At 45.2% G+C, this 22,895-nt stretch overlaps 2 protein-coding genes across 5 annotated transcripts; one reads left to right on the top strand and one right to left on the bottom strand.

Annotated features, from left to right (window-relative positions):
- Positions 1-591: 591 nt before the first annotated feature.
- Positions 592-10,173, bottom strand: TTC9C (tetratricopeptide repeat domain 9C). Of its 3 annotated transcripts, none has more exons than XM_023654239.2 (4): positions 9,478-10,173; positions 7,683-7,977; positions 3,509-3,691; positions 592-2,282 (listed from the first exon to the last, which is right to left on the bottom strand). In XM_023654239.2, exons 2-4 carry the CDS (start codon positions 7,918-7,920, stop codon positions 2,188-2,190), a joined length of 516 nt encoding a protein of 171 aa, XP_023510007.1. In that variant the 5' UTR covers positions 7,921-7,977; positions 9,478-10,173; the 3' UTR covers positions 592-2,187. The 3 variants fall into 3 exon arrangements, with proteins under 3 accessions (XP_023510007.1, XP_003362722.1, XP_001916410.1); XM_003362674.5 differs by lacking the exon at positions 9,478-10,173 and adding an exon at positions 8,578-9,450; XM_001916375.6 differs by lacking the exon at positions 9,478-10,173 and adding an exon at positions 8,231-8,640.
- Positions 9,660-21,502, top strand: HNRNPUL2 (heterogeneous nuclear ribonucleoprotein U like 2). Of its 2 annotated transcripts, XM_023654235.2 has the most exons (14): positions 9,660-10,200; positions 12,154-12,289; positions 12,589-12,665; positions 12,861-13,000; positions 13,296-13,386; positions 13,484-13,596; positions 13,805-14,068; positions 14,241-14,363; positions 14,760-14,888; positions 15,429-15,597; positions 17,004-17,204; positions 18,209-18,282; positions 18,531-18,638; positions 18,760-21,502. In XM_023654235.2, the coding sequence occupies exons 1-14, from the start codon at positions 9,660-9,662 to the stop codon at positions 18,838-18,840; spliced, it is 2,247 nt and encodes a 748-aa protein (XP_023510003.1). In that variant the 3' UTR covers positions 18,841-21,502. The 2 variants fall into 2 exon arrangements, 1 of the variants encoding a protein (XP_023510003.1); XR_011424062.1 differs by lacking the exon at positions 18,209-18,282 and having other exon boundaries at positions 18,760-19,377.
- Positions 21,503-22,895: the final 1,393 nt, after the last annotated feature.

Here is a 22,895-nt window from a genome sequence, read left to right as displayed (position 1 = left end):
AGGTGGCGTCCCAAATAGCACAACCAGAAGGACCTACAACTAGAATATACAACTATGTGCTGGGTGGCTTTGGGCAGAAGAAGAAGAAAGAAAAAAGAAGATTGGCAACAGATATTAGCTCAGGCGCCAATCTTTAAAATATATATATATAAATTTAAATAAAACATTGATGAAACAGTAGTATAGGTAGTATGTGGTTTTGGCAAAATTGTAAACATGGCGGGTATGAGTTCAGGAAACACTCTTCTAAACTGTCCCTTATGAGCCAAAGTATGAACCTTCACATTCACCATGAATGCTTTCTCTTCAATCAAACCCTCAAATTCTGTGTGGAAACCATTAAGGATTGATAAGGTGAGCAGCCTCTCCCTCCACCAACTTCTGAGTACAGAGATTTAGGCATCCTGCTGATGCCTTCAGGATGTGGGCTTGCCAGACCTCCTCCAGACCCACATCTGACTGCCTATCTTTGTCCACCTTCCTGTTCATTAACGTCTCCATTAGGAGCTGGCCTTCAAAATTAAGACTGAAATGTAAGCCTTTGTCTCTTAGCAGGACTAATAAAAGGATTTGTGCAATAAGTTTCTAAAGTATGTTTCTAAATATCAGTTTTATTTTTTACTCATTGATGCAGAAGATAGCTTACTATAACATCAAGTCTTTGAAAGAAAAGAAAATCAGAAAGCAAAGCCAGCCCCAAACAAACAAAACATGCAACCATGACATAATTTTGTCAACAATCTAGGCTTAGAAATTCAAGAAGCTTGGAAGAGGAATAAAATATTCAACTTTGTTAGTTCTGTCCTTGGACTTCAGAGGGTTATTTGGCAGAAATACTTTTTGTTGTAAGCTGTTGGTTGTATTATTTAAGGGTACAGAGAAATAAAGAGGAGTCTAGCTCATTGGGAGAGGGGGGCATTACTGACAAATGGAGAAGAATTCATGTGCACTTGGCAAGACTAAGGTGTTTTTCTTTTCTGAAATCTGTCTGTGGTTATCTGATGGCTAATGACACATTCTTATCACCTCCATTCATAAAGGTAGAGGCAGTGCTTCATGGTCTCATCTACTCTGTAGAACTCATACGCTGCGGCCATTATTCACAACAAGTACCCAGAATAACAAAGGAGCTCCTGATTGATGGAGCCTCCTACTGAGCCACAACTGCACCAGATCTGAAGCCTGCACCCATGCCCAACAAAGCTTCCAGAAAGTTCTGTCAGGTGCTTAAAAGGCACTAAGGAAGTAGAACACTTCCTCATTATTTCCCTCCTCTATAAGGAACTGAGCTCTTGCAAAATATAAGGAGACAGGCAAAGAAAAGATTTATGTTTTTATCCTGCTCTTTTATGGTATTGCTTCTAGAAGGCTTGGCAATCTGTTTTCCCTATGTTTTTTAGAGAAACGAGCATACTATAGATTTACACCTATTAAATATTAAAATGTTTACTTGGGTGGTTTTTGGCATGAGAGCTGAAGGGTTATTAAATAAATACTTAAAATGCTTGACTCCAGACGTTTTAAGATAGAAGAGTTTAATGAAAAAAATAAGCATATTAATGATCTGAATATGAATACCATCAAAGACTAGAAATCACCAAGAGAAACTTTTGTAGGAAAAAAAGAATCCGAATGTAGGTGGACTATTACGAAGAATAAGGAATTAATTTAATTAAAAAAATGGTTAATCTCAAATCTTTCATTTTAAGCCATGCGGGCCCAACTTATAATCCTCTAGTTTCACAAAAAAAATATATTTCCTAGTTTGTGGCCTGTCCAGCTTTGGCTTTGGGCATCTGAGGAAAAAAAGGAAGAAACTCCTTTCTGTCTATCCTTATTATCTCATCCTCTGCTGGCCTTCTCCTCTGTATATGAAGACATCTAACAACATCTATCATTAAAATCTATGTCATAAATATGATTAATTCCACCCATAGCTGATAAATGTTTTCTGGTTGTATTTCTCAAGGCAGATATCTCCCATACCACTTACTGAAAGCTATACAAATACACAGATGGACAAAAAAAAAAAGACACAGACTGTGTAAGTGGTAAAGAGTTTGTGCAGAATTAGAAATAAAACAGAAATCCACCTGGGTCAGAGGTATGGGATTAATTTCTCTTGCTGAGGCTCAGGTTCTTTACTGGTTTACCTAAGTTCACGTGGAGAAGCATCTTTCTTCTCTGTTAACCAAACATGCCCAGGTAGAGCTGCTTCTCTTTCCGGTGGTAGCTGCTGAGTTCCGACTGTGTTAGCTGGAGGTACCGCCGGACATTGGCGTCTTAGTATAGGGTGAAGAAGGCAAGTAGAGATAGTTAGACAGTAATCGCACCTCGGTGCAGGAGAAGATAATAAGTGTTAACAACACACTTCCATTTTTAAAAATCTTTCTAAGGTCTGAATACATCACAACTATTCTATGTAATGGTAAATCTCATTCATTAATAGTACTTTGAATTTTTACTGGACTGGGCTGGTTGCTAATTTAATAATGAAAAGCAGTTTGGAGAAATAGCTATAGTCATAGCAGAATCTCTACAGATACTATTCATGGGTGGCAGTGAATCTATGCACCTGAAGGTCAGAAACATGAACAAATGGCTCACATTTTATATCTTTATCAATTCATACTGGCTTTCCCATTCATTTAGTAAGGTTTTACTGCATTGTTATATGTTTGGGGACCCTCTGCTTCTAGCATCTAGTAGCTGCTCTAAGCCAGAATGCAAAAAGGAAGACAATTTTCAGCGGAATTAGTCTGTCATCTGCTTCACAAGGTCCTTTTTTGCCTTGGAAACAAAGTACCAGGTCTCAAATACTCTCTCAGTAGGCTTGCCTTTTTTTCTAGGTCATACCTGGGGTTAGCTGAGCTAAAGGATAAAATGAGAGTTAAAGCAAAAGCCAGATCCCAGCTGGAGAGCTGGCAGAAATGGGGATTATCAAGTTTATTCATTGGAATCTAGATCCTATTTCAGTCACAATGTAGGAACTGAAACTTGAACAACAATGCCTTAAAATCTCTTCCCCTGGAGGGCAGAGGGCAGATTACATACATGCCTGTTTAAGCATAAGATATTTCCTGCGAAGGCAAGATACAAGAGTAGGAAAAGGCCTATTCATCACACACCTTTTTATACTTTTTAAATTTGAACTATGTGAATGTATTACTACCTATTCAAAAAACTCAATAAATTTAAAAAGTAAAATAGGGGCTGGCCCCATGGCCGAGTGGTTAAGTTTGCGCACTCCAGCTTCGGCGGCCCAGGGTTTCACTGGTTCAGATCTTGGGCGCGGACATGGCACAACTCATCAGGCCATGTTGAGGCGGCGTCCCACATGCCACAACTAAAAGGACCCCCAGTTAAAAAATATACAACTATATAGTGGGGGGATTTGGGGAGAAAAAGCAGAAAAAAAAGTAAAATAAAATACAACCCTCTTCCACAGATACCACCTCAGTATCTCAGTTTTATTTGTCCTTACCATTTCAATCCTCTTCTCTCTCACCTTTTGGTTGCCTGTTGACAGCAGCCAGGAGGTAGTGCCGAGCCTGGTCATAGTCTTGCAGATGGAAAAAGGCCACTCCAGCCCGATACAAGGCCTTGGCATTATCAGGCTGTCGTTCCAGGACTTTCTGACTGTATTCTTTCACTCGTTCGTAGTTTACTGGTTCCATCTGAAGGAGACAGGCTAATGGGCCAAATGAAAGGAAGAGAGAAGAGGGAGGAGGGCCTTATTACACAAAGTTGCACTGGCCAACTCAAGGCAGTACCAAGCATTGGATGATATCAACAACATTCATTGATCCAACAAATATATTTAAGTGTCTTCCATGTGCCAGATGTTCTTCTAGGCACTGAGGATACAGCAGTGACTAAAAGCTTTACATACCTTACAATCTACTTCAATATCTACCAAAGGCCTACTATGTACCTAGTGTTGGGTTAGGCCCAGCTACAAGACTGATAAAGAATACACTTTAAAATTTCTTTAGGGGATGGCCCTGTGGCCGAGTGGTTAAGTTCGCGGGCTCTGCATCGGCGGCCCAAGGCTTCGCTGGTTTGGATCCTGGGTGCGGTCATGGCACCGCTCCTCAGACCATGCTGAAGTGGCATCCGACATAGCACAACCAGAAGGACCTACAACTAGAATATACAACTATGTCCTAGCAGGCTTTAGGGAGAAGAAGAAGAAAATAAGATAGGCAACAGATGTTAGCTCAGGTGCCAATCTTTAAAAAAACCCCAAAAATTATTTAAAATTCTTCTTTGTTATGTCTCTTCTATCCAAGGCTTTCTGTCTTGAACCTCCCACTTCACCACAGTTCTTGTACTGCAGCTTTGTTAACAACAATGGTTGCCATTAATTGTGTGAGGAAATAGCGAGCACTGTGCTACGTGCTTGACAAACATTATCTCATTTAATCTTCTCATCCACCCTATGAAATTGGCAAGTGTTACTGTCTCCATTTAATGGATGAAGAAATCAAGGCTCAGAGAGATAAAGTAACCTGTCTAAGATCCCAGAGCTTTTAGGTGGAATGAGTAAGGAATGTGAACCAAAGACCCCAATTCCAAAATCATCATCATTCTCAATGATGCTACATTACTTCACTCTTCCCTTGGATTATTTCATGGGACCTCAAAATACAAATCTGAATAGGAGGCAATGTTCAACCTTTCTACAATTAAGAAGGGAAATGTGTTCTCTACTTCATAACTGTGTAAATTAAACATAGTATTATTAAATCATGGTGCTGAGAAGGAAGGACAATTAGGGCTGATGAGGACATTAAGGGGTCTGGGCTGATGTCTGCATCTCTTCTACAACGTCACCACCAAGTGGTCATCTAGTTTATACTTAGGCATTTCCCCAGCGGTCAATTAATCCATCACTGTAGCTTTATTCATCCATTTGCCGACTAGTTATGGAACGCTGACTATGTGCTAGGCAGAGCTAGGAGCAAGAGATAAGAGGAACAAGACAAACATCTTGATAGTACATCGAGCTTGCATCCTAGTCCCCAAGAAGGAGGAACACACAATAAACAAATAAATGAATTTTTTAAAGTGCTTTGAGGGAAACAGAACTGTGCTGAGATAGAGGGAATGAGTTTAGAGTGATGTTTGATTACAGAAGGCCTAAGAAAGTGACTTTTGAGCCAAGATCTGAATGACAAGAGTCACTCAAGGGACAGGGCATTCTAACCCAAGAGAAGAGATCCTACAAAGCTAGAAGGTGGAGATGTGCTTTGCAAATTCAGAGTATGGAGGAGCCAGACCATGTTGGGCCCTGGAAGTGAAAGTCAGAGTTTGGATTTTTTCTTAAGTATAATGAGATGCCATTGGAGGGTTTTAGGCAGTGACATGATCTGATTTCCTTATGCGTAAAATGGAGATATAACTACCTTGCAGAATTTTTGTGACTATGAGAGATATTGTAAAATAAACTGCCCAACCTGTTACAGGCACTCAATAAGTGAAAATTGCTAATTCAGTGAGTCTTCAGGGAGCATCTACCAAGCACCCGCAGGCAGAGGCTCTATGGATGGCTAAGCCATAGCCTCTGCCTTCAAGTCCCCCTGGAGAGTCATGATATTTACAAGTACCCATCTCAGGGGCTGGCCCCGTGGCTGAGTGGTTAAGTTCGCGCGCCCCGCTGCAGGCGGCCCAGTGTTTTGTTGGTTCGAATCCTGGGCGTGGACATGGCACTGCTCATCAAACCACACTGAGGCAGCGTCCCACATGCCACAACTAGAAGGACTCACAACGAAGAATATACAACTATGCACCGGGGGGCTTTGGGGAGAAAAAGGAAAAAATAAAATCTTTAAAAAAAAAAAAAAACAAGTACCCATCTCCAAATCATCTTATTTCTTTAATTTCTGGTCAATTCCCTAATACATATTCTATTCTCTAATAATGTACAGTATTCTGCAATGAGAACTTAAGCTCTGGAGTTAAGGATTGCCCAGGTTTTTAATTTTAGCTCCATCACTTACTAGCTGTTTGTTTCCTTAAATTTTACTCAAAGGATGGCTGTGACACTTAAACAGGTTAATATGTATAAGAGGCTTAAACAGTGCTTGCCCATGGCATTTCAAAATGTCATCTCAATGAGCCCTCCCTGACTACTCTCTTTATTTTTCCCTTTCTTTTCTTTTTTTTTTTTTGAGGAAGATTAGCCCTGAGCTAACATCTGCCGTCAATCTCCCTCTTTCTGCTGAGGAAACTGGCCATGAGCCAACATCCATGGCCACTTTCCTCTACTTTATATGTGGGACGCCTGCCACAGCATGGCTTCACAAGCAGTGTGTAGTAAGGGAGGGATCCGAACCGGGATCAGAACCGGCGAACCCCGGGTCGCCAAAGCAGAAGGTGTAAACTTAACCACTGCACCACGGGACTGGCCCCCAGACCACTCCCTTTAAAAGTGAACATGCCCATGCCTGTGGCACTATCCCCATTTTCTGCTTTGTTTCTTTTCCACAGTACTTATTATCTTTAATATATTATATGTTACTTCTTCCATTAATTGTCCATCTCCCTTACCTGAATACATGTTCCATGAGAGCTGGGATCTTTATCTGTGTTATTATACTTCTGTATCCTCAGCACCCAATAAATAACTATTGAATGGAAACATTAGCTACTATGATTACTATTATTATTACTTGAATCTAAAAGTAGCACTTGACAGGGCCAGCCCTGGTGGCCTAGTGGTTAGTTTGATGTGTTCTGCTTTGGCAGCCCAGGTTTGGTTCCCAGCCCAGACCTACACCACTCACCTGTTAGTGACCATGCTGTGGCAGCAGCTCACATACAAAAACAGGAGGATTGGCAACAGCTGTTAGCCCAGGGCGAATCCTCCTCAGCAAAAAGAAAAAAGTGGCACTGGACTGGACACACACTGTAAAAAAGCTAGATTTTCTCCAAACCAGAGCTGGGTAGCAGTATTGTAGTAAAAAAAAAATAATAACCCTTTTAAACAGCCGTTAGAAATGTAAAAACTACTCAATAATTTCTATGCCTCAACTTGGACCCTTAGAATGTTTTAATATACTTTGAAATAATTTAATTAGCTCTGTGGTTATTCTGCTTGCAATAGAACAGACCTAAGAAGTCTCCCTTCTTTTAGCAGATTAATCGTAATGATACTAATTCTTGGCATCCATCTCTTCACCCAAGATCATCTGGAGATGGAAGATAGCTGTTATCAAATTTACCATCCTGATTTATAGGAAGGAGGAAAGTGAGGAAAAGCTACCCAAAACATCTAACACAGATAACTTACTTCAGTTGAAGCAAGTGCTTTCTTTCCTGTATTTTAAATATTAAAGAAACAACGTGCTATCAGTTCAATATTTTCTCTATAGCGTGCGAAATTCCCTAAAACTATCAGCATCTCCTGGGAGTCTGTTAGAAACGCAAATTGGTAAGCCCCAACCTCAGATACATTAAATTGGATAGTCTGGGGATGGAGCTCGGGAAGTTGTATTTAAGAAAGTCTCCAGATGAAGTTTGAGACCCGCTACCCTATCGAGACTCAATTAGAACCCCGTAGCCCAGAAATATATATATAACTAGATGACAGCAGAAATGCACGTCAGTGTTTTCCCCAAAGTTCACAGATTTTCACCTTCCTGCCTTGACACTCTACCCCCCTTCAGCCCTGTTCTTACCAGCTAGATTGTTGTAGCAGTCTGTCTGGGTGGTGTGCAGTATGTTTTCTTGTTCAGGTGTGAGAGCCGGGCCCTGAGGTCCTAGATTAGGTATCGGGGAGGGCAGACTTGGATCCAGACCCCGCAGCTGAAGCAAAGCTCGATGGTACCTACTCACAGCATCTCGGTACTTCCCTTCCCGGTAACGCTGGTTGCCTTTTTCCTTGTACAGCTGAGCCTCCTGTAGGCGCTTCTCCATAACTCTTGGTCGCCCAGTGCTCTTGCGGAATTGAGAAAGGAAAGAGCAACTGAAGCTCTGGGGATGGGAGCAAAATAACTGATTTTAGTAGCCGATTTAACAAGGCAGGAAATTACTCTTCTCCAGGAGGCCCCCCCCAGGGAAGGAGCTTTGCTTGTTTCTACCACAGCCCCTTCCTCTCCTCTCTGCAGGACTTCTCAATCTCTAGAAGTACAGGAGAGGATATGAGAATAGTAAAGCCAGAAATTATGTGATTTTCTAAAGACGCGATTGCGAGGGTGGGGACTCCCGGAAAAAGCAAAGGCCCTACCAAGGAATTGCAGCAGGCGTGCGAACGCCGGCAGTATTGCCTTCCTCCTTTTCTTTTGGACACACCTCCCTGACCAGGAAGTGGAAGGGAGAAGGCGGGGACAACTGCTAAAAGATGTCTGGAGGGCTTTCCTCCCTCCTGACTCTCGCACTTATTCAACAAGCATTTGTTGACGTCTGTGCCCGGAGCTGGGGAACCGCGGTGAATGCGGTCCGTGCACCGCAACCCACAGACAGACTGACGCGGCTGCAGGGCAGGTCAGTTACAAGTGCACCAAGCCCCGCGGCCAGCCCCTCGCCCTCTGCAAATGCCCAAGCCCGGAAGGCTCCCCCAGGGCTTCGGTTTACCGGCGGGAGCACCTAGACGACCGGGTCCGGTCTCCCGACAGTTTGGCGTCCAAAGTGTCGCACGCATTGCGCCACGCCGCCCAATCAGAAGCGGTCCCGGAAAACTAATCCCGCAGAAACCACCCCGCCTCTCCAGCCTCCCCTGTGGACCCGGAAGAACCGCCCCCCACGCCCACCCCGCCCGCGGCAGCTTCGCCAATTGAAAAAAACCCGACTGATCAAGGATGGCCAATCAGAACTGCAGATGACGATTCAAGTTGGCCAATGAGAGAGCTACAAGGCGAGGTCAGGGCGTCTGTTGCTGGGTAGAGGTTGAGGGATCGGGGGAAAAGGAGAGCCGGGGGTTAACTGTATTCCTTGGAGTTGGACAGTCCTTTTGTTTGCTAACCAGAAAGACAATTGCTAGTAGGCTTTCATGTTGCAACAGTTTCCCTTCTGGCTTTTTTCTTTACTCTCAAGAAGCTGCTACACATATAAACAGTAGGGGAGAGAAACTAGAGAGCAAGCCTCGAGACGACAGCGCAATCGGAAATCAGACGGCAGCCGGCGGTGACAGGGTGGGAGGGGGGAGGGAGCTCCGGGCGGCTGCGCAAAGCCCCCGGCTGGAAGTACGGCCGGCCTGGAGCGCACACGCCTCCGTGCTACGAGGCACTTGAAACGAAGCCAGCCTTTCCCGGCTCCGGCTCCCGCTCCTGTGCGGCTGCGCGGTGACACCACCGGCGGCGATTGGCCCAGGGGGTGAGAGGGGGCGGGAGGTAAAGGCAGGGAAGTCCGCCGTCCTCGGCGCGCGCCCGCCCGCCGCAGGGGAACCGAGGGGGCAGGAAAGGAAGCAGCTCCCTGCGGCGTTGTTTTGGGCTCCGCGGGCCGAAGAAGGGAGGGCACGGGGAGGGAGAAACAAACCTACGTAGCGGAGGCTGCGCGCGGCCCTCGCCGCCTGCGTGCGTACGTGCGTGCGCTCTCTCGCGCGGGCTCCGTGCTGGCGCGTGAGGCGGAGGCGGGCGGCGGCGGCGCCTGCGCGGTCGGGCTCGGTCGACGGTTCGCAGGGGAGGAGGCGGCGGGAGGCGGAGGAGGCGGCGGCGGCGATGGAGGTGAAGCGGCTGAAAGTGACCGAGCTGCGGTCGGAGCTGCAGCGGCGGGGCCTGGACTCGCGCGGCCTCAAGGTGGATCTGGCGCAGCGGCTCCAGGAGGCGCTGGACGCCGAGATGCTCGAGGACGAGGCCGGCGGTGGCGGGGCCGGGCCCGGCGGGGCCTGCAAGGCGGAGCCTCGGCCTGTGGCCGCGTCGGGCGGCGGCCCGGGCGGGGACGAGGAGGAGGACGAAGAGGAGGAGGAGGAGGACGAGGAGGCGCTGCTTGAGGACGAGGACGAGGAGCCACCCCCTGCCCAGGCCTCGGGCCAGGCCGCGCAGCCGCCGCCGGAGCCCCCGGAGGCGGCAGCCATGGAGGCCGCGGCCGAGCCTGATGCTTCCGAGCAGCCGGCGGAGGAAGCCACGGCCGAGTCAGGTGGGGTAAACGGCGGCGAAGAGCAGGGCACCGGCAAGGGGGAGGAAGACGAGCCGGAGGAGCGGAGCGGGGAGGAGACGCCGGGATCCGAGGCGCCTGGTGACAAGGCCGCGGAGGAACAGGGTGAGAAGCTGGCAGCGGAGCCTGGCTCCAACCTGCCGGGTGCGCCCCTGACCCAGCACCCAGCCCTGCACCGCGGGGTCCGATCCCTTGTTCTCACTTGCCTGAAAGTGTGAGATTCCCATCGCCATTTGGTGGGACTCCCCAGGGGAGGTGGCTTTCATTCTCTACCCACCTTTCTAGGGGATTTGGCCGCCTCTGGTGGCCCCACTCTCCGCAGGCGGGAGGTTGCTGCCTCACTTGCTTTCTTGGTGGTGGTGGATGGAAGTGAGCGGTTTTGCACGCGAACTGCTCCGTGAGCGACCTGTGGAGCAGCCTCCCGCGGTGCTGCTTGTCTTTTCCTAAACCGAGACTGCTGAGGTTTTGCCGATTACACGGACAGCCAGACAGGCTGCTGGAGGCTTCAGCCTTTGGGTTTACCTGACTGTTGACTTTTTCGCCATAAAAATATTAAGCAATAAACTAAGTTCGTCAAAGTTCGGTCCATCAAAAAGCATGTTGCTAGAGCTTGAGCCACGCAGGGAATCTGGAAATCTAACCTTGTTCCTGCTTTAACAGCAGGGGACAGCCTGTGGTGTGAGGGTGTCGAGTTTAATAGTTAACTAGTGAAGAGAAAGCCTTAATCTAGTGCGTTTAGAATAAGTTAGTTAACGATACTTGGCTAGTAGGGGTTTTACCTTGCCTGTGTTCTTATGATTAAATTTTAATCTTCCCGCTGAGTCGAAGGATGGGCATATTTCCGTAGACTTAGGTAACCTTTTATATTTTGGGTCCCTGGCTTCCTGAATTGAAGTGATTGAGGTGTTGGTGGGGCCATTGAGCAACCTTGTGGAAGAGAATGTGTAGAGTCACCTCGGAGAGTTAGTGACCTTTCTTCCTTTGAAGTGATTGGATTGTTAGAGCTGATCCCTCACTATCTGTCAGAGTAGAGACAACTAGAACTACTTCCATGTCTTACTATGAAGTGGGTTGCTTTCGTTCTTTTTGTAATACAGTTTTTAGCCTGCTACTCAGTATCATGGTATAATTGGAACCCATTCTCCGACAGTCACATGCAACTTGCAGATTGTCTGTCCTATGTCCAGGAACAGAAATCCCATTACATAACCTTTGACTTAACGGGTATCCCAAATAGCAGATAAAAAAGGTTGAGTGGTAAAGAACTGCTTTAAAGAAATTATCAAAAATCTTAGTGTTGCAAACTACAAAAGCTTTAACGAAAAATTGGGGGTTTTTCCTCCTCTTTTAAAGAATGTTGCTAAATGTATGACAACACCTTTCTGCCCCAAATTTTGTGCAGTAAAGATGCAGTATTATTTATGGGCCTCTTGTGACTCAGTGGTATGCTTTTGCAACTTTTAGTAAGAATCCATGATAAAAATACAGCTCTGTAGTAAGAATCCTTGATAAAAATACACCTCATGCACCTGAGTCCATTTCCTATATAAGTGAAGCTGTAGATGGCTGTGCATTTTAAAGCTGGAAAGGCAAATTATTAAAAAAAAGAAATTGAGCCTTCTGTATCATGAAACTGTGGAACAGGGTTGGAAAATATATCTTGTCTAGGTTAAATCCAGTGTGATGATCAAGAATCAAAATTAAATTAACCTATGAAGTTTTTTAAAGACTTAAGAGGTTTTTTTTAAATGTCATATTGGTGGGAAAATCTGCAAGATTGACCTGATTTAAGCAGATAAATTTAGAATGCAAAAATTGTCCAATTTTTATCTGTTGCTTGACTGTAATTAGTCCATAATCTTTTTTTTTTTTTTTAAGTAAAATCCCAACCAGTGACAGAAAGATGATCTTTGGAAATAAAATGTTCCATAGATGCAGGAGGAATAACCTGGCTCTTATTAGACAGATACTCAGATGCCCCGTTAGTTTCTTTTGGTTCTGAGCTTATTCTACACTCTAGTATGAAAACTGCTGATTTTCTTTCCCTCCTTTTTGTAGGAGATGACCAAGATAGTGAAAAGTCAAAACCAGCAGGCTCAGATGGTGAGCGGCGGGGGGTAAAGAGACAGCGGGATGAGAAGGATGAACATGGCCGAGCTTACTATGAATTCCGAGAGGAGGCTTACCACAGCCGGTGAGGGAAACAGTCCCTTTCATTGAAGGGAGTGTCTGCTCTGATTTTGGTATACCTGATGTTGATTGGAGAGTCTGGAAAGAGGGGTGGATTGAAAACGGAGTAGGTTTTTATAGGCATAAGGTTTAGATTGAATCTACCCTGAAAGCTCCTCTTGCCCTTTTCTCATTTGTTGAAAGAAGCTGTCTGCTGGTATTTTATATTTGCTGGTAGTTTAAAACAGACATGATGTCATGCAGACCCCGGTCAAAGAAGAGGGCTTTGGTTACATTGTATTTGCTTTTCTCCCACATGTATAGCTCAAAGTCTCCACCACCCCCTGAAGAAGAGGCAAAAGATGAGGAGGAGGATCAAACTCTTGTGAACCTGGACACGTGTATGTATAAGGCAGACAGGTTGGGGTTTGAACCAATCACAAGTGATTTTGGAGATTAACACTTGTGCCCTGCAACTTTTAAGAGATTTAGCACATGGGAGACTTTGTATCCATTCTTGACAACTGGGTATATTTGTGTTCTTTGGGTGGCTTTCAAGTCTTGGGCATTGGAGTAAACAGATTGCTTCTTAACAGATACCTCGGATCTCCATTTTCAAGTGAGCAAAGACCGCTATGGAGGGCAGCCCCTTTTCTCAGAGAAGTTCCCCACCCTTTGGTCGGGGGCGAGGAGCACTTACGGAGTGACGAAGGGGAAGATCTGCTTTGAGGCCAAGGTAGTCTGTGCAGCTCATGAAGGCCACCCGTTTGCTAAACTGTTCGCTCAACTGCTGTGTCCTGCCTACCAGTGTTTTATTAGTGCAGAAAAGGCACCACGCTTTAACAGTAACCGTAGCTCCAGTTACCAAAACATTGATCCCCATGGCTTTAAAGTCCATTGACAGTTGTTATTCTGATGTGGAGTTGTGATAGTCGTCATTTTCAGTTTGTATAGAAATCTTGTTTTTCTAACTCAAACTTTGCTCCTGAGCTGGTCAGAGTATCTCAGAGTTCCTTTTCTTACGTGGCCAGGTAACCCAGAATCTCCCAATGAAAGAAGGCTGCACGGAAGTTTCTCTCCTTCGAGTTGGATGGTCTGTTGATTTTTCCCGTCCACAGCTTGGTAAAGTTATCTTTGATTTAATTGTTAGTGTTTGCTACCATATTGCTTACTCCGTGGGAAGTTTGGGTGTAGGTAACTTATTTGTTGACTCTTCCAGGTGAGGATGAATTCTCTTATGGTTTCGATGGACGAGGACTCAAAGCAGAGAATGGGCAGTTTGAGGAATTTGGCCAGACTTTTGGGGAGAATGATGTTATTGGCTGCTTTGCTGTAAGTGTTGTTGAAAGTTGTGGATTCATAGCAAGGAGCGGATAGAGGGCACTGGGAATTCAATTTGCTTTTCATCAGCTGCTGTCTTTCGTGCATTGCTCACTTGTGTTGTGCAGCAGTCTGAATAAAAAAGAAAAGGTTAAATAGTAAGATTTAATCGACCTCAAAGCCTCTACACCCATAATGCTCTTGTCTTTTGTGGTTGTAGAATTTTGAGACGGAAGAAGTAGAACTTTCCTTTTCCAAGAATGGAGAAGACCTAGGTGTGGCATTCCGGATCAACAAGGAGTCTCTGGCAGACCGGGCCCTCCTACCCCATGTCCTCTGCAAAAATTGTGTTGTGGAATTAAACTTTGGTCAGAAGGAGGAGCCCTTCTTCCCACCACCAGAAGAGTTTGTGTTCATCCATGCTGTGCCTGTCGAGGAGCGTGTGCGCACTGCAACCCCTCCCAAGACCATAGAGGAGTGTGAGGTATGCCAAACAGTTTCCAAAAACTTAGTGCTCACGCTTTGGAATGGTGGGCAGGTAGCTTTTCTTCTCAAAGCTTTACTGAACCGGGGCGGGGAGGGTGTTCTTAAATTGGGCTTTATAAACATGACGCTCACTTCCTTTTCATTGCATTCCTGGTTCTGTTGACTTGCAGGTGATTCTGATGGTGGGACTGCCTGGATCTGGAAAGACCCAGTGGGCCCTGAAATACGCTAAAGAAAACCCTGAGAAAAGATACAATGTCCTGGGAGCTGAAACTGTGCTCAATCAAATGAGGGTGAGCTGGGGGAGGTTAGTCAGCTGTGGTGTTTGCTCTGGAGGTACCAAGAAATGCCCATAACTTTTCCCCATTGGAGTTAATCTTTCAAGTGCCTGAGAACAAGGGTCCCACAAATGGAGAAATGAGTTCTTTTCCATATGTGTTTAAGGTAGATTTTCCCCCTTTGCTATATTGTCACATTTTGAAAGCTGATAAAATCCAGACTGTTTCCAGATTGAGACTGGAAATGACTCCTACAGGAAATGGACAACATTCACAGCACTGAGGAATAGGAGTGAACTGATGTGGTAGCTTTGGTGGCATTTAAAGAAGTGACATTTACCAGTGGCTCTTGGGCTTTAACTTACTGCGTAACTTCTTGTGTTTCTGTTCACTTCCTCTCAAATACACCAGATGAAGGGGCTCGAGGAGCCAGAGATGGACCCCAAAAGTCGAGACCTTTTAGTTCAGCAAGCCTCCCAGTGCCTTAGTAAGCTGGTCCAGATTGCTTCCCGGACAAAAAGGAACTTCATTCTTGATCAGGTATTCAGACATTCAAAAGAAATCCAACTTTACAGGAAGTCCAAGGATGAAAAGTTTGGCGTCCATTCAATGTGATAAAATTGCTTAGAGTCGAAGTGGGGTGCACATGTAGAGAGAGAGACTGGATTAAGGAGCAGAATCAGATTACCTAATTGAGAACCAGTGGTTGTGTGTTACAATCATAATGTTTTTTGAGCTCAGAGGGATACCTTTTATTAGTGTTTTTACCAAGAATATATGGACCCAGACTCTAAAATACATAATAGAGGCAATGGAAAGAGCATTGGAGCTCGTTTGAATTCTTGGCTCCACCACCTACCAGCTTTGTGACCTTGGACAAGTCTTGGCCTCTCTGAGTCTCAGTTTTCCTCGTGCAAAACTGGATAATATCTGTCACATAGAGTTTGAAGAATTAAAGATTGTTTGTATAAGACCCCTAATCTGGTGCCTCCCGTGTCAGAGATGCTCACTAAGTGTTTTGATTGAATTTGAGTGATAATTTTTGTTCCTAAAACATCTGTTAACTCCTCCTATCCCTAGTGTAATGTGTACAACTCTGGCCAACGGCGGAAGCTCTTGCTGTTCAAGACTTTCTCTCGGAAAGTGGTGGTGGTTGTCCCTAATGAGGAAGATTGGAAGAAGAGGCTGGAGTTGAGGAAGGAAGTGGAGGGAGATGACGTGCCTGAGTCTATAATGCTGGAGATGAAAGGTGGGCTAAACTTGTACAAGTTAGGGATCCTGTCCTTGGTCAGTGCACACCTTACTAGGGCCTCGTAGGGCCTGGAGTGATTCTGTGCATCCAAAGTGTAAATCTGAAGAGTAAATAAATGGGTGTGAGCACTTGTAGATAAATGAACAGAGTGAATGAAGAAGGAGTAGCCCCTTGACTCCTTCTGGATAAGATACAAAAAGGGAAATAGAAAAAAACCCAGAGGGGTAGGGAATAGTAATGGGCCACAGGATAATTAAAAACTCAAGGCAGAGGCTTCATTGAGTCAGTTATTCATTTAGTAGATGCTTAAAGGGTGTCTGCTATCTGTTCGGTACTGTACTAGACATAGAGAAATAGCGAATGAAAAAAATGCTCCCCCTTCATTGAATTTATATTTTAGAGGGAGGAGATTATTACGGTTCAAATTAAAATATGGTGGTTGAAGTGAGTGATTTCATCAGCGTATCTTGATTTCTAGTGTCACAATATGCTTGTTTTTTGTTTGTTTGTTTTGGGTTTTGTAATGTGCCTGAAATCTTTAATGCAATGCAAAGCTTTATAGCAAAGTCTCTGTAAGGCAGAATTAACTGTCTTAATTGATCTGCTTCCTGCTCCCTTCAGGGTGTGCTTTTCCCCTTGCTACCTTCCGCTCCTGGCATCCCAGCTGTCCTATCAACTACTGGCTCTTCGACTTCTGATAATACCCAGGCTTAGGAGCTGCTTATCCGTCTAAGAGCTGGATTCTCCAAGTTTACTCAGCATGAACTATGCCAGTCCATAACTGATACTCAGGCACTCAGAGGAATTTAGTTCAGTTTTATCAAAGTGAGGGCTAACTGGATTGGTTTAAGAATCAAGAGAGTCACCATTGAACTGAAGTCCACCAGGACTCAGCCTCTGAACTTGATGTCTGGAGACTGGCGAATGTGCCAGCCCATCATGCACAGGTGGTAAATGAGACCCCTTGTACAGAGGAGTAAGTGCTCTTAGGCTTGGGTCAGTTGTTCATTGAGTCTCTTTTAAAAGTGGATTTCTTAGCATCTTATCTAACCAACACGAAAACTTTCTCAGTTACTTTTAGCCTCTGGCTGCCTGCTTCTGCCCTGATAAGAAACCTTAACCAGGTTCACTCTTAATTTATTATGGATCACTTGAGAACTTGTAAATCTACAGTTTGCAGAGAGCCCTTTGCCTGGGGCTGTTACAATTTAGGGAAAACTTATTTTATGTTTTATGGTAGGGAACGTTTCTTTAAACGTGAGTGGATATGAACCCAGCACTTTTTTGTGCATTAGAAGATGAGGCTGAGAAAATGTTATTCTTCCTGTAGTCAAGTTTTCGTAATGAGATCTTACCCATCTCTGCACTTTTCAGGCCCACAAGCTTCTCTCTTACTCTTACAGCCAACTTCTCTCTGCCTGAGAAATGCGACTATATGGATGAGGTGACATACGGGGAGCTGGAGAAGGAGGAAGCTCAGCCCATCGTCACAAAGTACAAGGAGGAGGCCAGGAAGCTGCTGCCCCCCTCCGAGAAGCGGACAAACCGCCGAAACAATCGAAACAAGCGTAACCGGCAGAACCGAAGCCGAGGCCAAGGCTATGGTGAGTCCTGGGGGCCCGCCAGCCCCCAGTCTGTCTGTTCTTTGTGCTGAGTACAGCAGGATCCACGAGGAAACCAAGTCAGGTCACTAACAATAAGGAAGTACCTTCTTTATGGAGCTTATTTCTTCTTGGATCTTTTACCCCCCAGCTTCTTGTGCTTTTTCCATAAGCCTTCAACAAAAGGTAGTTAGCTTTGAACAAAAATGTTTCCTTGAAAAGCAATGCTTACGCCTTCTCATTTGTCTAGTTTTCATTCTTACATATGGACTCCCCACTTCACTATTATAGCATATCTGAAGGATTTCTGCAGTGAAATCAGATTCTCATTTTAAGTTTTCTTGCTGCTTTGTCTCTCGGATCAACCCAACTGTAAAAACCAAAAAGTGAATACGTTATTCAGTAATTTTTTGAGTCACAAAGTGAGTTAGGCTATTAGTGGAATTAGTTTCCCTCCTGAAAGTCTGGTTTGTCAGTTAATGTCTTAGTGTGCATTCACTGCCCTTTAAAAATGTGTGTGTGTGTGTTGTCAAAATTTTGAGTGCCGGCTGTGTTAGGCACTGGGAATACCAACAGTTCCTGCCCTGGAAAAGCTTATTATTTAGACTTTGTCTCATTTGTATAAAATGATGGGTCTGGGTTATATGATATCTGAGATCCCTTCCAGGGCTGAAAGTCTGTGATTCTATGAATGGCAGTTTTTACTCATGTTTCTAACTCTGCCATGTAATGTATCCCTTTGCCATCTTAAATGTTTTGCAGGAATTGGGGAGCTTCAAAAGCAAGGTGGCTTGATTTTCTTGTGTCTCTATTCCTCTGCCCTCCCCCCTCAGACTTTTTAAAAAAAGATCCTGGCTGGTGCTTTAATTAACATTGTGTGAGCCTGACAGAAGCAGGCCTCCTATTCCCCCAGAATTGCCTTTGGCTCCGACTTTTTGATTTCCACTCAGATGTGGAGCCAGGACCCCACGCCAGCTGTCTGAGCGCGCTCTCCATTTCTCTTCCAGTGGGCGGGCAGCGCCGAGGCTACGACAACCGGGCCTACGGGCAGCAGTACTGGGGGCAGTCTGGAAACAGAGGGGTGAGTGCAGCTCTCCTTCTGCTCCTCCCTCTGGGCCGTGATAGCCATTCCTATTGGCTTGGGGGAGCAGAGTGGTTTGGGCTGTTTTCTCAGGGCTTAGGGTTTTCCCCATTTAATGTGTTCCTCTGGAAGATTAAGCCTGTTCAAAATATCAAGCTAAGATTTGTCTCACTTAAGATGGGGGATAGCAGTGGATCATGATGCTGAAAACGCATAAATCTTCACTCCTCCTCTTTCTCCTTTCTCAGGGTTACCGTAATTTCTACGATCGATACAGGGGAGACTACGATCGATTCTATGGGCGAGATTATGAGTACAACAGATACAGAGACTATTACAGACAATACAATCGGGATGTAAGTATCTTCTGGGGCTAGAGAGAGGGTGAAGCGGGACAGGACCAGAGGAATGAGTGTCATGCCTCTCCGTCCTCAGCCAGTTGTGGCTCCAAGTGATGGGGTTTCCCCTCTCTTCTAGTGGCAGAATTACTACTACCACCACCCCCAGGACAGAGACCGATACTACAGGAACTACTACGGTTACCAAGGGTATCGGTGAAGCCCCTGCCATGGTCGCCTGTCAGCCATGAAGCTGAATATCTGGGGGTGCCAGGCACCCCCCAAAACACAACCAAGGAAAACAGGGGCTGTCGGGGTGGGGCTGAGCTGCCGGGGAGGGGCGGTCGGGGGGAGGGTGCGCAAGCAGGGGTGGGGGAGGGGGGGAGGTGGAAACCAACAACAAAACTGTACATTTTTTTTAAAGTTTGTTGAAAAGAATATTGTCTTATTCTATAAAACATTTCAAACCTAGTTAGATATTTGTAATCAAAAAACATTTGCGCAGAAAGCAGCACTTAGGGCTGCCTGTCCTATACCCTGCAGTTGGACAGGAAAAGAACCGAAAATGTCACCCTTCTGACATTCTAAGGCAGCTGGACTGGCAGCCAAGTAAGGGAGAGTGACGAGGTGGTACGGAGAGGTGGGGAGCGTGTGAAGGCACTCTCCAGAGCAGGCAGGAGTGGGGACAGAGGGAGAGCTTGTGACTGGGGCAGTGAAAATAAACGATTGGCTCTTATCAATCACTTGCACCAACTAACCGTTTGTATTTTCTTTACCGACCTTTCCCTCTTGGGATATCTGGTCTGGTGGGCTGGGAGGCCAAAGTGTCCCTATCTCCACTTTCCTGTGCCTTCGTGCTGTTTGGCTGAGGCATGGAGACTACCAATTGGGTGGTTCTATTATATAGGATTCCCAGGCCGAGGCAGCATGGGGATTGTTCTTGATTACAGAGCAGAAAAGCTTGCACCCTCTATGTACCCATTAATGAATTTCCGTAAAATCTTGGGGAAGAATGGGATTGCAGCCCTCAGCCTGAAGATTGTGATTGGCCAGTCTCTACTCTCTCGTCTTCCAAGGTTGAGACAGGCAGGAAATCTCTGAAATCATCTCTGTTCGAGTATCTGTCCTCTTTTGTGCGAGAGAAGGAACGTTTCTCAGGGTTTCAGCTCACACAGAAACGAAGCAGGATTCTTTTCACTGCAGCAGGCTATGTATATAGGTGAATCCTGTGGTGTGGGCTACCAGGCCCAGGTGCTGAGAATAGCAACTATTTTATACAGTATGGAGGGCCCTGCCCTGCTGGTTTTTTTGATACACAGGTAGAGAGTGAATAGAAAGGGGGAGGGTGGGGTGGGAGGCAGCTCAGTGGGGCTGCTGAAACAGGAAGAGCGTGAGTGTGAGCGTGTGTAATGCGTACATGAAAGGGAGCACCCCTTCCCGACTTCTGGAGACGGGATTCCTCTGGGGGTGCTTTCCCTGTGTGTCCCCAGAGAGGCCTCTAGGCAAGAGACTTCAGTTGGGATAGTTTTTGTTTGTAACTTTACCAACACCCTCCCAGTTCTTGACAAACAGCTTCAGGTTGCTGGGTGCAAGAGTATGGGTGGGATATGGGAATGCTCTTTCATTACTTAGCTTCAGTTTTAATTCATCTTTCTGCTCAGCATTGTGTCAGCCAAGAGCTTACTCAGCAGACACCACGTACTCCAGCACTTCCTAGAGAGGGAAAACCCTGGGTTGTGCTACTACAAAATGCTTCACTACCATTTCCTCACCTGGGCAGTTCTCTGTTTAAAATTTTGTGCTGAGATTGGATCTTTCTCTCCCTCTCCCACTGTTAACTGCCATGCAGCCCTTCTCTAGGTGCAAGCCCTCCTTCTTGCCCTGTAGTGCCCCTGTCTGTGACACACCCTTCTGCTCCACAAGTACCTCTGACCCCGAGGCTTGAATGAGGGGGCTGGTAGGAAATACATTTGCTTGCTCGCAATGATGTCCTTTCTCTGGGCGCCTGCTTTCCTCTGGTGCCATCAAATGGATTTGTGTGTGGCAGTGGGTGAAGTGATTGCATGAACTTTTCTGTAACCCACTAACTTTTTATTATTAAGGGAGTTTGAGAAAGCTTTGCTCGTAGTGTCAGGACAAGGAGGTAAAAACTGGAGCCCAAAGAAATTCCCTTAGGGCAAGATTATGTTATAATAGGAAATTGAACTTGAAGCAGAAGCTGCCACCCCTTTGCAAATGTTTAGTCCTGCAGCGAATAGCATCTTTTTATTGTCTATGACGTGGTTTGGGGATGCTAGGCCCTCAGGGCCAGGGGGACAAAGCTTAAGCTGCTTTGGGTTTTTTTGTGGGGAGGGAGGGTTAGGGGAGGTATTTGCTGTTAATTTTTGACACTAGAAAGTCATCTTTTTTTAAAAAGCTGTTTTTCTAGGTGGGTGGAGAGTGAAACTGCCACATCCTTTTGGTTTAGTCCAAGAGATCACTTGCAATGACAGTAGATGTCTGGGTTTTGTTTCTGTCTGTCTTTTTATTATGAAAAAAACAATGTTAAGGGGGGAAATGTGGATTAACAGGAGGGATCCCTAGCCTTGTTTTCCTTAGAAGACTTGTTTAGTGTTTTATCAGACGTCTCTTGTAGTTGTTATAGATGGAAAAGCTTGTGAGAAAAACAAACACCACATGGAGCCTGTAAATGTTTTTGCACAACCTGTAAAGCATTCTTGGAAGTGGCCAGTAAAAAAGGGTTTTACCATTTAAAAAAAAAATGTAACTGTGTCATTGTTTACATCTGTAACTTTTTCCTCCCCTGTTCTCATTACAACATTCTGGCAAAAATGTAGGCACAGTAGCTTCCAGTTTTAGAATAAATAACCATTTGGATTGAATTCACTCTCTCTCCTGTGGCTGCACTGACTGGGGCCGAGTGTGTCATTGGGGGATTTATTTATTTATTTCAGATGCTGCTTCCTCAAGTTGCACTGGGTCCACCCAAGGATGGCTTTCCTCTTTCATGGCTGTTCCTCCCTCCCTAGTCTACCATGCCTTCACTTGGGAGCCAGCCATTCCTTCACTCCGTGGTTCTTGGCCTATTTAAGTGCTTTTTTATGCTAAGATCTTGAGCCGTTGGAGTAGAAGGAAATTATAACTCATGACCTCTGTGTTTCTGGCCAATCCTAAAACCAGTTGGACGCTTGAAGTTAAATCTGTTTCCATTTAGGAGCCAAGTAAGTTTATTTCTAAGTAATTACCTACCACTTAGGAAGAAAAGCCTGCTCATTCAACAGAAGATGTTTGATGCGGGTTATTTTCTACTGAATTTAGAGAACGAGAAGATAACTTTAACAAAATCACTATTGCATTTATTAGCACCAAACTGATCCTAATTGTACTTCTCCTAAATGGTCAGGGACTTATTAAGGCTCGGGTGCCACAGGTTCATGGTACCCAGTGTTTTTTGACAGAGTAGTGATATAGATGGCGATACTGCTCTCACTCTGTATGAAACACAGATTCAAACACTTAGACGGGCTTACAGCTTTGTCCCCTAAAGGCTATACCCTCAATTTCAGTGTTTGCCCATGCTCTAGGATGTTTACAGTTACTCAATGTTAGAGCTAATCAGTCATTTTAAATGTTTGTTTATAGGTCATGCCTTGGTCTCTAGTAACCTCCAAGTCCCTTTTTTTCCCCCAACTAGGATTGCAGCCATTTACTCCTAATATATGAGTACAAAAATTGAGTGCAGAAAAATTGAGCAGAGCTTAAACAAAAAAAAAAAACTATCAAGATTACATTTATTGAGCGCTTCTGGATTTTTAGCAAGTCTGAGCTGATAAGGAAATTTTCACTTAGTGCCCTGGAATTTGCCCAACACTCTGATGCAGTAGGAAGAGGGAAAGGTTCTTCAGAAGTGACTGCTTGTCATTTAAGTGTGTATAGTGCGATCCATTCCTTAGGTATTTGAATGCCTGCTCTGTGCCAGACACTGTCAAGATGCAGGGATTAAAAGACTTGATCCTTCCAGGAGTTTTCACAAACACCAAGAAGGACCCAAGCCAGCTCCTGAACAGAATGGGGGTAGGTCCCCACTTAAAGGCAGCCAGATTACTTTCCCTGTTTCTTCATCTCTAGGATGAGGGGATTAATTAGATGATCTCCAGGACCTGTTAGGGCTCCAAAGTTCATCAACAGCTGGAAAACTGCTATTCCTGAAGGTGCCCCAAGTTCACTGCCTACCCCCGGAGCCTGTGTAGCCTGTGTGGAACACTTTATTCCCTT

Source organism: Equus caballus, chromosome 12 (genome assembly GCF_041296265.1).
Source record: "Equus caballus isolate H_3958 breed thoroughbred chromosome 12, TB-T2T, whole genome shotgun sequence".
In the NCBI taxonomy this organism is placed as follows: Eukaryota; Metazoa; Chordata; class Mammalia; order Perissodactyla; family Equidae; genus Equus; species Equus caballus.
The sequence above is the reverse complement of the archived record's forward strand: the minus strand, read 5'-3'. Positions and strand labels throughout refer to the sequence as shown.